General features: G+C 38.9%; 5 protein-coding genes across 6 annotated transcripts; 4 read left to right on the top strand and 1 right to left on the bottom strand.

Moving 5' to 3' along the window:
- Positions 1-257: 257 nt before the first annotated feature.
- Positions 258-1,036, top strand: LOC117785098 (RNA-binding protein 48). Its single transcript, XM_034622996.1, has 3 exons — positions 258-507; positions 565-709; positions 772-1,036. The coding sequence occupies exons 1-3, from the start codon at positions 415-417 to the stop codon at positions 1,023-1,025; spliced, it is 492 nt and encodes a 163-aa protein (XP_034478887.1). The 5' UTR covers positions 258-414; the 3' UTR covers positions 1,026-1,036.
- LOC117785097 (presenilins-associated rhomboid-like protein, mitochondrial) lies at positions 1,025-2,673 on the bottom strand. The gene is made up of 6 exons (XM_034622995.1): positions 2,520-2,673; positions 2,238-2,454; positions 1,886-2,180; positions 1,599-1,819; positions 1,337-1,536; positions 1,025-1,272 (listed from the first exon to the last, which is right to left on the bottom strand). Exons 1-6 carry the CDS (start codon positions 2,564-2,566, stop codon positions 1,182-1,184), a joined length of 1,071 nt encoding a protein of 356 aa, XP_034478886.1. The 5' UTR covers positions 2,567-2,673; the 3' UTR covers positions 1,025-1,181.
- A 934-nt stretch (positions 2,674-3,607) lies between these two features.
- LOC117785351 (ataxin-10) lies at positions 3,608-5,466 on the top strand. Its single transcript, XM_034623309.1, has 3 exons — positions 3,608-3,645; positions 3,701-4,790; positions 4,856-5,466. The coding sequence occupies exons 1-3, from the start codon at positions 3,628-3,630 to the stop codon at positions 5,020-5,022; spliced, it is 1,275 nt and encodes a 424-aa protein (XP_034479200.1). The 5' UTR covers positions 3,608-3,627; the 3' UTR covers positions 5,023-5,466.
- A 1,209-nt stretch (positions 5,467-6,675) lies between these two features.
- Positions 6,676-11,347, top strand: LOC117785217. Of its 2 annotated transcripts, none has more exons than XM_034623133.1 (6): positions 6,676-6,956; positions 8,952-9,239; positions 9,806-10,483; positions 10,560-10,637; positions 10,687-10,942; positions 11,004-11,347. In XM_034623133.1, exons 2-6 carry the CDS (start codon positions 9,059-9,061, stop codon positions 11,155-11,157), a joined length of 1,347 nt encoding a protein of 448 aa, XP_034479024.1. In that variant the 5' UTR covers positions 6,676-6,956; positions 8,952-9,058; the 3' UTR covers positions 11,158-11,347. The 2 variants fall into 2 exon arrangements, with proteins under 2 accessions (XP_034479024.1, XP_034479025.1); XM_034623134.1 differs by having other exon boundaries at positions 6,677-6,956; positions 10,708-10,942.
- A 184-nt stretch (positions 11,348-11,531) lies between these two features.
- LOC117783880 (tRNA N(3)-methylcytidine methyltransferase METTL6) lies at positions 11,532-12,709 on the top strand. Its single transcript, XM_034621440.1, has one exon. It carries the CDS (start codon positions 11,653-11,655, stop codon positions 12,508-12,510), a length of 858 nt encoding a protein of 285 aa, XP_034477331.1. The 5' UTR covers positions 11,532-11,652; the 3' UTR covers positions 12,511-12,709.
- Positions 12,710-12,756: the final 47 nt, after the last annotated feature.

Raw genomic sequence — 12,756 nt, 5'->3', positions numbered from 1 at the left:
CCCAAAAAAATAACTTAAATTTGAAAACAGCGCGCAATTTAAAGGTTTTTAGCAATTATTTGGTAAAAAATTTACAATTTCATGAAAACTTTTAATTTGAAATTAGATACAAATAAAGGTTAAAATTTAAAAATTTTAAAATTCTAGCTTCGAAATTAAAAAAAAATGACCATTCTGAAAAGCAAAAATTATTTAGATCAGATTTCTAGGTACGGCAGCGATAAGATAAATGGCAACTTTTTTCTGCCAGGTGGCAATGTATTTGAAAGAACAACAAAAGGAAAATAAATAAATAACAAACAAATTTAAAAGAGTTTGTGCCCCTCCGCTATAGGCACAGGATGTGATTAATTAAAAAAAAACTTATTATAAGAATATTAAGAGCAACAAGTTTGTTCTTTATACTGTAAAATTATGGAGCCCACGCCGGCAGAGCATCACAAACGCTTCGCATACTGCACGACGAGATTGCAATATAGACAGGGTCGCGAATTAAAAGCTGTAAAAGTAATTTTACGTTATTAATAATTATTCTTGCATTTAAATAATTGTTATAGCTTCTAGGTTTACACCGTTGCCAGTGAGTCCAGGCACTTGTTGGTTTTCGGTGTGCCTAAAGTGAATCTCCACACAAACATTAAGAATAAGATGCAATGTTTTGGAAAATTACAGTCCTGCACATGTGTGAGCAACGAATTGGCAAAAAAGAGTATGTAATTAAAGGAATAAATTCATTTTAAAGATAATCTAAAGTGTTCTCTTTGTTTACAGTGGAATTGGAGGCATTTACAGATGTGTTTGCGGTTCAATTCGAACGTTTGGAGCAAGCGAGACGAGCTAAACGACAACTGGATGCTAAACAATTCTTTGGCGGCATATTACACATATCCTATGCGCCCGAAAGAGAGACGCCTCAAGAGTTAAGAGAAAAATTTCAGCAACGTCAAAGAGAGATTGCTCAGCGAATAAAGAGAAATTTAGCTGAGCAGCCGCCAGCTGCTAAACAAAAGAATAAAGATGCTTAAATATTTAATAATTTATTGTTGTGGCGCTTTATTGAACCAAAATCCATGAATAACACGAGCCTCTAAGAGGCCCAACCAGCTTTGTAGAATATCTCTAATGCAAATGTTTGAAGTTCGAAAATATAGCATTTCACAATTATTGTTACTCAAATTGCATTACTTCTGTTTCGTTCTGCGGAGCTCATGGTAATAATTCAACAAACTGATGCGTTTCGCCCATAATTGCGCACCATAGTGAGCCCAGAAACTGTAACAAATCGCATGATTAAAGCCAATAGGACAATAAGATATAGGATAGTTAGGTTACTTACATGCCAAACATGGCTCCGCCTAAATGCGCCGCATGATCAAAGAACTTCCAGCCCATCACACAGCCGGCAAAGTCAATGCCCATGATAACTTTAATAGCAGCGCCGGCAGAGAAAGTAATTGTAGGCAGGAACAATATACTCAGCTGCGTTTCCGGATACTGAGCACAGACATATGCCAAGACAGTCATAATGGCACCCGACTGCAAGTGATAACAATGATTAGGAACAAGGCATGACAATAATGTTGAAATACGGGACATACCGCACCCAGTGACATGCCCGGTTGTCTGGTGCCCGCTTTGTAGAGCACGCTCATTAGACTGGAGAAGACGCCAGCACTCAAATAAACGGCCATGAATTGTTCCTTGCCCATGGACAGAACGGCGGCGTTGGAAAAGCTGTGCAGCACATACATATTGGCAAAGATGTGCATGACTGAGTAGTGACTGAATGTGGACAGGAACATGGGCCAGCAAACGATGCCTGCAAAACCATTGAAATGGGTTACGGTTGAAAAATGTAATACAATTAGAAACCAAAAACACTTACGCGCTGCCGGATTTGAGGTGAAGTAGGTTAACATGGTAGTTCGCATAGCAGGTACACGCCATAAGGCAAATGCCAACAGGTTGCACACTAGTATGGGTGCAAAGGTCTTGTCACCGGGTGAAAGTGCATCCCAGTAGCGTCGCACATCCTGCTTCAACTGTGCCCAGCTGTCCCGATCAACAATGGCGCGATTTTGTAACCAACCGAAACGTGCCTGCTTTGCCTTGGATATAATCATGCTGCGTGTGTTTTCATACTCCATGATGGTAGCTCCAGCAAAACAGCCGATACTGAACTATACGAATAATTGAATATATCTATATTTTTCATAATAACATCATCATTCACTTACTGCTCCCGTAAATGCAATCGCTTTGATAACATTATTTGCTGGCACTGTAGTACTTTCAGTCGCCGGTTCACCGAGATTTGGTTTGATGTTGCTGCTCCTTGCTCTGGTGGCATGAAAGTGACGCACTGGTGGCTGCCAACATCTCTGTATGGACTGTGTTTGATTGTGCCGGCATGCCTGAAGACGCGATCCAATATTTGTTGCATGATATCTGTAACTGTGCTTTGTACATTTCAATTAGCCGTGGTTTTAGCTAACCGGCTGTTTTACGTGCTTACTTACGTCACCTGAGTTAGCCAGCTTTGACATAGCGCGCGATTAATAAGCATACTAAAACGGGATCAAGAATTTTGCATAAAATAATTAATGTTTATTGTGTTTTTTTTTTGACAAAAAGCAAAGCAGGTTGACATATGTTTTAGAGATGGGCGTACAAAAATGTACCCGTTACTTGCAACAAGTATCTTAAAGTGGTTTGCTCGCTGTGACTGCGAAATCAGTGTATATACCATCAAATCATTTTGTTTAAAACAGGAAATATCACCGGAACCGGTACCGGATCCGTTAGCCGAAACTAACCGATTCATTTTTAGTACCGGAACTGAAACCGTAACTGAATGAAAGCTCTCTGTCAAGAACCGAAACGTTTGTACCGGTACGGTTGTGGTAAAGTTGCTAGGTCACAGAGTTGTCCAACTTCAAACTGTCATAGCTTTGGCAAATCTCAACCGATTTTCAATCGGAATGTCATTTTGATCATAATTTGGCCTCTAAATTGATTCTGCATTCAAATTTTATTCATTTAGAAAATTTAATTATTTTCGACCAAGATTCGATTTTGATGGTAAGGGTCCCCCCTTTGAAATTTCGAAAATTCAAAATTTTAAATCTCAAGTTTTCACTTTTAATCAACTTCTTATATCGTAATTAGTATAAAACAACACTTTAAAGTTGATTCTGAGACCTTTAATTTTTTTGTAAAAAATCATGTGAAATTGAACAAAAATTTTGACTTGTAAAGTGGCTAAATCCGCAGTCCGACCAACTTCAAACTCTCATAACTTTGTCAAAACTCAACCGATTTTCAATCGGAATGTCATTTTGATAATGATTTGGCCTCTTAATTCATTCTGCATTCAAATATTTTTTAGTTCGCTAAAATACCGAAATAGTTATTTCGGGACGTACCGGAACCGAAACCGTAACCGTATTTGTTTCGGTTTGACTGCCTGGCTTAAAACTTATAACAGTTTAAATAATTAGCGGTCTTAATACATTTCAGAAATCAGCTGTTCATTTTATTAAATGAAGGAATACCACTATTCACTACGTATGCATTGCTCGGTATCGATAAATCAAATCGATAATAACAAAACGATAAGCAAACAACATGGAAAATGTGGAGCCGGTAAAAATTTGTTTACTTGTTATTTTTATACAGTTTTAATGCTATTTTCTTTTAGCATAATGAAACCAACGACATCCTGCAGCAAATAACCAGCCTGAGTGTAGCGGAAAATGAGGCAGAAATTACAGCGCTGCTGAAACGCGTGCGTTTGTTGCTTACCCAAAGCAGCGAGAGCCAGAAGACTTTGGCCAACAATGCAGCATTTGCTCAGTTTGTGCAGAATGTCGTTTTTAATCCCATAATGAGAACAGAGATGCCAACGCTACACAATGTGACGCTACAGGTGCTAGCGAACAGCGTGGTAAACAATAAAAGCACACAGGAAGCGACTTGGCAAACACATGGCCTCCAGATTGCGGAACAAGCATATAAGATGCCACTAGGTAGCTCTAATAATATACTGCTGATGATGATGTACAACATCTATTTGGGACTGGGCGCACAAGTGGTCAGTGATCAGGTGGTGTTCCAAACTTGTGTACGTCTCTGGCAAGCAATAATCGAGACGAAATCCAATTATAATTTTGAATACCTGCACTTTTTGTTGGAACACTACATTGTCAAGGACGGAAGAAGGTGTGTGCAGTGTTATCAGCGTCTGGCGAGTGTGGAGGAGCGTATAGCATTTCTTGAATATGTCAGCAACTATCTGCGAGAGAACAGTCCCAATGGTCTACTCAGCACAATGTTGTTGCAATACATTGCCAAGGAATTCAAGATGAAATCAGATTGCATATTGCGTGAAACCATGAAACTGCGCCACGAATTGCATCCCCGTGAAGTGCACACCTTGCTGCGGATTATAGCTAGTGCCAGCGGTGGTGAAATGTATGCCAAGATCTATGCCGAAGATCATTCACTCTTTATTAATGTGAGCAGTCTGCTGCGATGCGTTGTCGCCGCTGGCAAAGAGCCCAGTGGCGTTGGTAGCTTGGATAAACCGATGACCAAACTGGAGGAGGTGGCACTCACCTCCAACATAGATGCGGACTATGAGTCAAGAGTTTCCTTTGAGCTAAAAACACTTTTAGTGCGTTGCACGGCCAATTTACTATATGAGAATGCGGCCAACAGAGGTTACGGCCTGGACACGGAACTGTTGCCAACGCTACTCGAATGCACAGTGATAGATGCACGTAATCCTTGTAAGTTTGATTAGGAATTGTTAGTTGATTTGTTAACTTACTTACTTCTTATTATATCTCTGCAGTAATGCGTGAGTGGAGCATTCTGGCCATACGAAATGCGTGCCTTAATTGCCCGGAAGCACAACAGATTATTGCCGGATTGACAATGCATGGCGCTGCTCCCAATGATATACTAAGCGAATTGAATCTGGACATGGGCGCGTTGCGCATCACTGACAGACAGCATTAATTAGAGAGCCAGATAACCATTTGGTCGCTGTCCATTTGCCATTTTGAGCCAAATGAGCACTAACAAGTGGTTTAGCTGTATTCCCGCACGTGCCCCGTTTGCTTAAATGATGCCAAAAAAGATCTAACAGCATTCATAAACTCGTTGTCAACGTTTTAATAGCATTTTGGCCCAAAATGCCGGCGGGCTGAGACGATAAACGCTGGCATGTGGCGGTCTGGCTGGCTGTCTCACTGGCATAGTATGTACGAGTGCGATTAAGAGTATGCATATAAATAGCTGCCCATGGTTCTATATCATTAAAAAAAACGCGAAAGATGCCTAAATTCATCAATTTCTAAATTTAAGCATACACACACACACACACATTGCTACACTACAACTGGTCAGCGTTTTTATGGCGCAATTAAAAAACGATGACGCAGAAATTCACGACAATGCAAAGAGAATTCATTTTTTGCTTGGGATTTGCTTGGGCTTGGGTCCATTACCAATGTGTTCAGCTTCTTCTGCAGGTGGCAAGCACTGATTTCTGTCGCGACGCCGCCGTAAAAAAATTAGAGTGGGTCAATTTGTATGGAGTGAAAAAAATACAACAGACGATTATCAAAATCGTAAACTACGTTAAAATCTAAGAAGAATTGCCCAAGAAACCATGAGTCTAAAATCAATAATGAGCTTTCACTTTTTAAGTAGAAGTTATACGTGTATTTTAAATGAGTAACAATATTTATTTATTTATTTATACACGACTAAAATAAGTCGGCAAAGAAAAATTTACTAATTAAAAAAATTAAGTTAAGAATTCAAAATAAAATTAATATTAGATATAAATTATGAATTGTAAAATAACAAAAATATAAAATTCAATCTGGGGTATGCAAAAATTATGCAAATTTGATGCAAGGATTGGGGAAAATCCAGAAAAACCCAATCAGATCAATAAATAATTAAAAACTACGGCGTGCGTTTAGGCGCTTGTATTTCATTATTTATATTAATAATAAGCTATTACAGCCGTTTTACGTGTCCGATGCAACTAATTCTTATCTCTAAATTCATCATAAATCGGGCTCAATTTGGGTTTTTTTTTTTCTGAGCTAAGTTGGATTTAACAGACAAGTACTTATATAATTAACACGTTTGTATAACTTTTGCTTAAAAAGTGGAAGCTCAATGTTGATTTAAGAGCCATGATTTCTTGGGCAATTCTTCTTAGAATTCATCGTAGATCACGATTACGATTTCCATACAAATTGAGCCACTCTAATGAACATACATATATTTATTTATATATGCATGCTACACATGTGCCATAATGTAGAACCCTCCACACTCCACTCCACTTCACACAACAACCCCCAAAAATTGTATATGAAAATGTATTGTATGTAGAACGCCGCAATTATGTTTATGTTGTTGCCAATGGCAAATCAGCGCCGGCCAAGCAACAACAACAACAATAGTAGCTGCCTTGGTTCATGCCTTTTGTTTTATCGACGCAATCGCGACCAGGGCAACCACTGTTGATGTTGCTGCCGTTGTTGCTGTTGCTGCCGTTGTTGCTGTCGTTGTTGCTGTTGGCGTTGGCGTTGCTGTTGCCGTTGCTAGTAGTCAGTCAGTCTGTGCCTGTGCTCTGCATTAGCCAGGCAGCAGTCAGCAGCGTCCGTGTTTGCGATCATTTAAAGATCTCTCAACGTTTCGTGTCTCTTATTGTTGATTTGTATTGTGGTTAATCCGTATCCGTGTCGCCTCCTCCGCCGTGGTCTTCTTTGATATTTTTAAACGTCTTCGTTTAGCTCTCGTATATATTAATTTATATTGTTGTTATCGCATTCAGTTTTAGTGCGCGGCCAACCGTAAAACAAACAAATCAAAATTCATCAGTTCGATCATAAACTATAACTTTTAGTGCCAGATCGAAAGCATTAATGGTAAACAATGTTGCAGTCATTATTCTATCGTAATATTCCGTTTATATTTATGCGCTTATATAACCATTAACAGTACTTTGGGGCAATTAAGAACTGTCAGTTTACGACGCTCGTTGCATTTTGAATTCAAATTTAATGCATCGCTGACGGTTTGAGTTGATTTATACTAAGCATTAACTGACGAGAATTTAATGCAAGAAATGAATAAAAATGAATCAAATCTTTGCCACAACTTTGTTGTCAATTCTTTCATAACATATTTATTGTGTTAAATCTAGAGTGCATTTCTGTGCGAGGGTGTGTTTTCGAAATACGATTCAAGTTTACATATAAAATAAAAAGAAAATGAAAATGAAAATAAGAAATGGTCATGTCAAAAAAGTGTCAATATGTGCGTTGCCTCAAGAAAAAAGACAATGAGATGTGAAAAATGAGCTTTTCGGCGGTTTTGTCAGGCAGTCAGTCAGTGCGCCAGGTCGAAAGATATAAGCACATACATTACCTAGATGAATATATATCTATATATATATATTTGTGTATAGACAAAGCCTGATAACTGTACGTTTTGTCTAAAAATACGGAAAATGTTAAGACAAATTTGTTTAAAACAAATGGGTAGCGCGCCAAATGCGTAAAGTAAAATTGTTTTGCCGTACAAAATAAAATAAACGAGAGAATAAACCAAAAAAAAAAAATAAAGAAAGGAGAACAATAAAAAATATGTAGCACTTGTGGGTGTAATATCTACACATACACACGTACAATGGAACTCTGCCGCTAAAAAGAGATATTTTGTGCCTATTTAAATATTTAAATGTGGCAAATGACGCACTTCAACTGAATGACGCAAATGCAACTCCAAGCAATTGCAACTGCAACAGCAGCAGTTTGTTTAAAAATAAATCACGGAAGAGTTGTGATCGCCACTGAACATGTTGCATGCAACATTGGAGCATGCAACAGCAAAATGATAAATTTCAAATACTTATAAATTAATGGAGACATTAAAACAACATGGAAATTGGCTCATAACTTTTGGCTAATGACAATAATTAATACAAATGGTTGCGGGGTTTTCCCCATGCTTCAAACGACATCTTTTCACTTTATAATGCGCAGCATTTAAAATTTTATTATGTACAATCATGCCAGATCTGTATACTATATACTTTATATATATATTTTATTATCTTGCTGAGAAACAAAGCAATTTAAGTACATATATTTATAAAAATAATATAGAAAAAAGAAGGAAAAACCTGTACTTTTGTATGGCACTTTTACACGCACATGACACCACCCTCCCGTTTCCCCTATCGTATTCCTTTTCTCTCCCATGCGGCGCTCCTAAATTCTGGCAAAATATTTGCAAAATAAAATATACAAATTTAAGAAAATATAATAAATAGAATGGAACATTATTTCGAAGAATTCACATTATTTTTCCTCAATTTTCATTTTCTTGTTGTTGTTTTTCTTTTTTTTTTTTTTTTTCTAAATGTCTTAACTAATTTGCTTAATTTCTGTCAAAATGTGAGAAAGAAAAGAAAATAAAAGTCGGCCACAGGATGGTTTTCAAAACGTTTTCGTTGGCAAAGCGACGACGCCAAAGTCAACATGTAAATAAATAAATTCTCCAACGCAGCATAATTAATGGCCAGTGTCAGACAAAATGTGCATAAAATATGATGTTTTAAATAGTATTGAGCCTGCCAACCAAAAATAGAACACAACGAGAATCCGCCAAAACAAGCAACAAGCAATGAGAAAGAAATGAAAATTCCGCCAAACACCTGCTGAATTATAATTATGACGATGTGCGAGAACGCACACACACTCACACACGCACACCCCATTTGCATGTAGCTGTGTGTGTGTGGTACAACTATTCGTATACGCAATATGACTTAATTTGTACAACTATGCGTATACGTAATGTGACTTCATTTTAGACATATGCGAGTATCATATAACTTTCATTATTCATTCCAACAGGAACGTGCCCTGTCCCATGTGCGTGTGGATTTCCCATTGGCATTATCCGGAGACCGCAAACAGTCGGCAACAACACAACTGCTGAGCCCGTAAAAAGTGGATGAAATATGAAGCGCGACGTTTCCACCTCGACCATTGGTCGAGATGAGGCCAGACGACCCCTCATGGAGGCTTACATGTTCCAGCGTCGAGTGCTCCTCGGCTGTAGCCTCTTGATGGTCGTCTCGCTGGTTATTTGGATTTTGGCCATATCAACGGATCACTGGATTATCATATCAGGCGGAAAAGGTGGGTAACTTTCAGTTTTTGATAATATACAGGGATTAAAACCGTAAACGAAACCGTAACCGGTATTAACCGATTGAAATTGTTAAGCCTAACTGATACCCTAACCGAAAGAAACCTTTCTTATTATACCGAATCCGAAATAACAGATTAGTAAACGTTTCGTGTATAACCGTTAGTTTGGGTTCAATCAAGCTTTTAATTCAATTATTTTTGTTAAATCATCACCATCAAACTAAAATTGATTTTAAATTTAAATATTGATCTTATTAAATATATCTTTTTGAAATCAAAAAATGTTTGTTTATATATTAAATTTTTTGTAATATTTCTACTACTTATTTTTTTTCTTTTGTACCGAAATCATATTGATATTTGGAAACCGAAACCTAAAAAAGATCTGATAACCGTTACAAAACTAATATATATAAATTTTTGGTAATCGATAACCGATAACCGAAAACCAAAACTCACACATATCCGAAACCTTAACAAAAGCCAATATTTGATTCGGTTTTGTACCCTGATCCTATATTTATTAGTTTTACTTATGATTTCATTTTCTGCAGGCATCTTTATACCGGAATCGCGTAGGTTCTTTATGTCCTCACACTCGGGATTGTGGCGTCATTGTCGCAACACGATCGTCCCGAATGCCCTAACCAATGCCCAGGTTGTGCGCAACTTTAGCTCCATGTCCTACACATCGCAGTCACTGATCAACGACGCCAAGCGTAATCTCACCCACATGGAGTTCATTAAGGATTTCGCTGAGGAGAAGCTGGATGGTTCAAATGCGTTTACGGAGAACGCTCGTCGACGCATGTTCGCCCATTGGGCGCGTGGTGAGGATGAGGAGTTTCAAACATTTCGCACTGCCTTCCACAAGCTCGTCATGTCAACGGAGGCGAGTCAGCGTGAATTTAATGCGACGGCCACAAAACCCATACCCATCGATCCGCTCGATGTCAAGGGCATCATTTCACGTGGCACTTTCGGATCGGCACTGCAGCGTGTCAAGTATAACAACACGTGGTCCTACTATGTTATACCGGAGGTGGCACAGCAGTCCATATTTACCAACTGGACGGATTATCCGCTTGTGGTGCGCCTGCTGGGCACCTACATCCGTGACATTGGTATTCCCGCCTATGTGCTCAACGATGAGCGGGTCATTATGATATTGGTGCCACCGCTGCCACCGAAAAAAGGCGGACAAACCGCCTACTACAGCTATATACCCTACCGTAAGTGAGAAACTCTCTCTCCTCTCTCTCTCTCTCTCTTGTTGAATTTCAATTGATATCCGTGTCTTTTTCTCAGCGCGTTGCAAGTACATTGACATGTTTCTGAATCCCCAAACTCTGCGCAATGAGCCCGGCTTTGATGAAGAATTAATGGGTGAGTTTATCGCCGATGAAGATCATTTGTGGCGGCTCCTAATTGTTAGTGATGTGGTTTTTTCTTTCAGACTATATACGGACGCAGGCATCCTTTGCCTGCATTACGTTATTTGTCATGAGCTTGGGAGCTGTGTTCTCTTTCTACACGTTCATGAATCCCCGCTATATGTTCAAACGTCTGGCTGGTGGCATCCACTTGGTAGCGGCATCCACAGCTTTAGTGGTACTCCAGGTTCTGTTCTCCTCCATCACCTACACCAAAGATCATTTGTTCTATGCATATCCGGATGGTGCAGAATTGACGTAAGTAAACTTCTTAAACCAAGTATTTATTATATTGACCTATAATCAAATTCAACTTCAGCTATGGCTATGGCGTCTATCTGGCGTGGTTTACGTTCGTCGTCAATATTGTGTGCGGTTTAATGTTCCTCTGGTATTCGGGTAAGAAAAAGGGCGCCAAAGCGCCAAATGATGAAGTTGCCATGGCCGACGAGCCGACCATAATGGGCAGATAAGGAAGGCCGACTTCTTCTGCCATCAAAGACCAAAGAAATCGACCATCTGGGTCGATTTTACTTATAGTAGTTTCACTATTGTTACTTGTTATCTTTTTAATAATACATATTGTATAATTCGAGTTTTTTGGGATTATAATGATTTAAGAACTCGACACAATAAATAAATATTTTGTTTACCTGTAAAACATACTGCCTTATCTTTTATTGAAAAAGCCATTCAATATATTTAAATTCGACTTATCGATCTGTAACCGCCAACTATCTGAATTTTCGATATTCTGCTGTTAAGATTTCGATCAATAACAAATGCACAGTTGTATTTCAACTTTATCGATTGTCCGATTGTTTTCATCATGGCACAGATTTACAAGGTAGCAAAATAAAAATATTTACTGAATGTGAATTAGTGACGTAAGCACAAAGCATGCGAACACAGCACACGTTGTGTTGGTATTATAAACCAAGGAGGATTTTAATTGAAAAGTAAATAAAATGGAACCAGATTTATTTACCACACAGACTAAGGAGCTTTCTGCTTCCGAAGTTGTACAGCTAGAAGAGCAAAACAAACGCATGGTGCCTGAATTTAAGGCAAACAAACTGGAGATTGATGCACAGCGACATTGGGATCTATTCTACAAGCGGAATGAGACTCGCTTCTTCAAGGATCGCCACTGGACGACACGCGAGTTTCAGGAACTGCTGACTGACGAGGCGTACACGGACAAGCAGGAGAGACGTACTCTCTTGGAGGTGGGCTGTGGTGTTGGCAATCTAGTATTTCCACTGCTAGAGGAACAGACAAAGGAGCAAAACAATGATAACAAATCTAAACCGGGTTTCTACTTCTACGCCTGTGACTTTTCTCCACGTGCTGTGGACTTTGTGCGCTCCAATTCGCTGTACGACCCGGAGCACATAACGGCCTTCCAATGTGACATTACGACGCAACAGGTGCATGACCAGATTGCCAGTGGAAGTCTGGATGTGTGCACCATGATCTTTGTGCTATCTGCCATACATCCAGCTAAATTCAGTGATGTCATTCGCAATCTATGGCAGCTGCTTAAACCTGGTGGGTTGGTACTCTTCAGAGATTACGGCCTGTATGATATGGCACAGCTGCGCTTTAAACCGGGCCACAAAATCGCCGAGAATCTCTACATGCGTCAGGACGGAACTCGCAGCTATTACTTCGCGGAGCAGGAACTGGCACAGCTGTTCAGCCGGAACGGTTTCGATGTGGTTACCAACAACTATGTGCACCGACGCACACTTAATCTGAAAGAGGGAATCGATGTGCCCAGAATATTTCTGCAGGGCAAGTTCAGAAAGCGGATATCTCATTAAAACTCATCAATGTCATCCCTTTCAATTTTTGTATATATATTTAATTAATTTAGTTCAATATTAACATTGCTTGTAAGTCAACGTTCAATAAATATTTGTATGTATATGTTAGGCTTACATATTTGGATATACGAATGGTATATGTCTTATTGATTTTCAATTGCTTAACAAATCGAATAAACCTGGAATCCAGTAAAAGGACATTTCTCATTTACCGGATACAACGACTGACTACTCAAACATATA

The sequence above is a fragment of the Drosophila innubila genome, assembly GCF_004354385.1.
Source record: "Drosophila innubila isolate TH190305 chromosome 2R unlocalized genomic scaffold, UK_Dinn_1.0 1_C_2R, whole genome shotgun sequence".
In the NCBI taxonomy this organism is placed as follows: Eukaryota; Metazoa; Arthropoda; class Insecta; order Diptera; family Drosophilidae; genus Drosophila; species Drosophila innubila.
This window is presented reverse-complemented; position numbering and strand designations above follow the sequence as displayed.

Bases quoted from the DNA above. Each gene is read 5' to 3' on its own strand.
- LOC117785098 (XM_034622996.1), top strand. From the start codon at position 415: ATGGAGCCCACGCCGGCAGAGCATCACAAACGCTTCGCATACTGCACG. The intron at 508-564 runs GTAATTTTACGT...TATAGCTTCTAG, and splicing joins GCGAATTAAAAGCTGTAAAA to GTTTACACCGTTGCCAGTGA. The intron at 710-771 runs GTATGTAATTAA...CTTTGTTTACAG, and splicing joins CAACGAATTGGCAAAAAAGA to TGGAATTGGAGGCATTTACA.
- LOC117785097 (XM_034622995.1), bottom strand. From the start codon at position 2,566: ATGCTTATTAATCGCGCGCTATGTCAAAGCTGGCTAACTCAGGTGAC. The intron at 2,181-2,237 runs GTAAGTGAATGA...TTATTCGTATAG, and splicing joins CGATTGCATTTACGGGAGCA to TTCAGTATCGGCTGTTTTGC. The intron at 1,537-1,598 runs GTATGTCCCGTA...TATCACTTGCAG, and splicing joins CGGGCATGTCACTGGGTGCG to TCGGGTGCCATTATGACTGT.
- LOC117785351 (XM_034623309.1), top strand. The intron at 4,791-4,855 runs GTAAGTTTGATT...ATATCTCTGCAG, and splicing joins GATAGATGCACGTAATCCTT to TAATGCGTGAGTGGAGCATT.
- LOC117785217 (XM_034623133.1), top strand. From the start codon at position 9,059: ATGAAGCGCGACGTTTCCACCTCGACCATTGGTCGAGATGAGGCCAGA. The intron at 10,638-10,686 runs GTGAGTTTATCG...CCTAATTGTTAG, and splicing joins CTTTGATGAAGAATTAATGG to TGATGTGGTTTTTTCTTTCA. The intron at 10,943-11,003 runs GTAAGTAAACTT...ATTCAACTTCAG, and splicing joins CCGGATGGTGCAGAATTGAC to CTATGGCTATGGCGTCTATC.
- LOC117783880 (XM_034621440.1), top strand. From the start codon at position 11,653: ATGGAACCAGATTTATTTACCACACAGACTAAGGAGCTTTCTGCTTCC.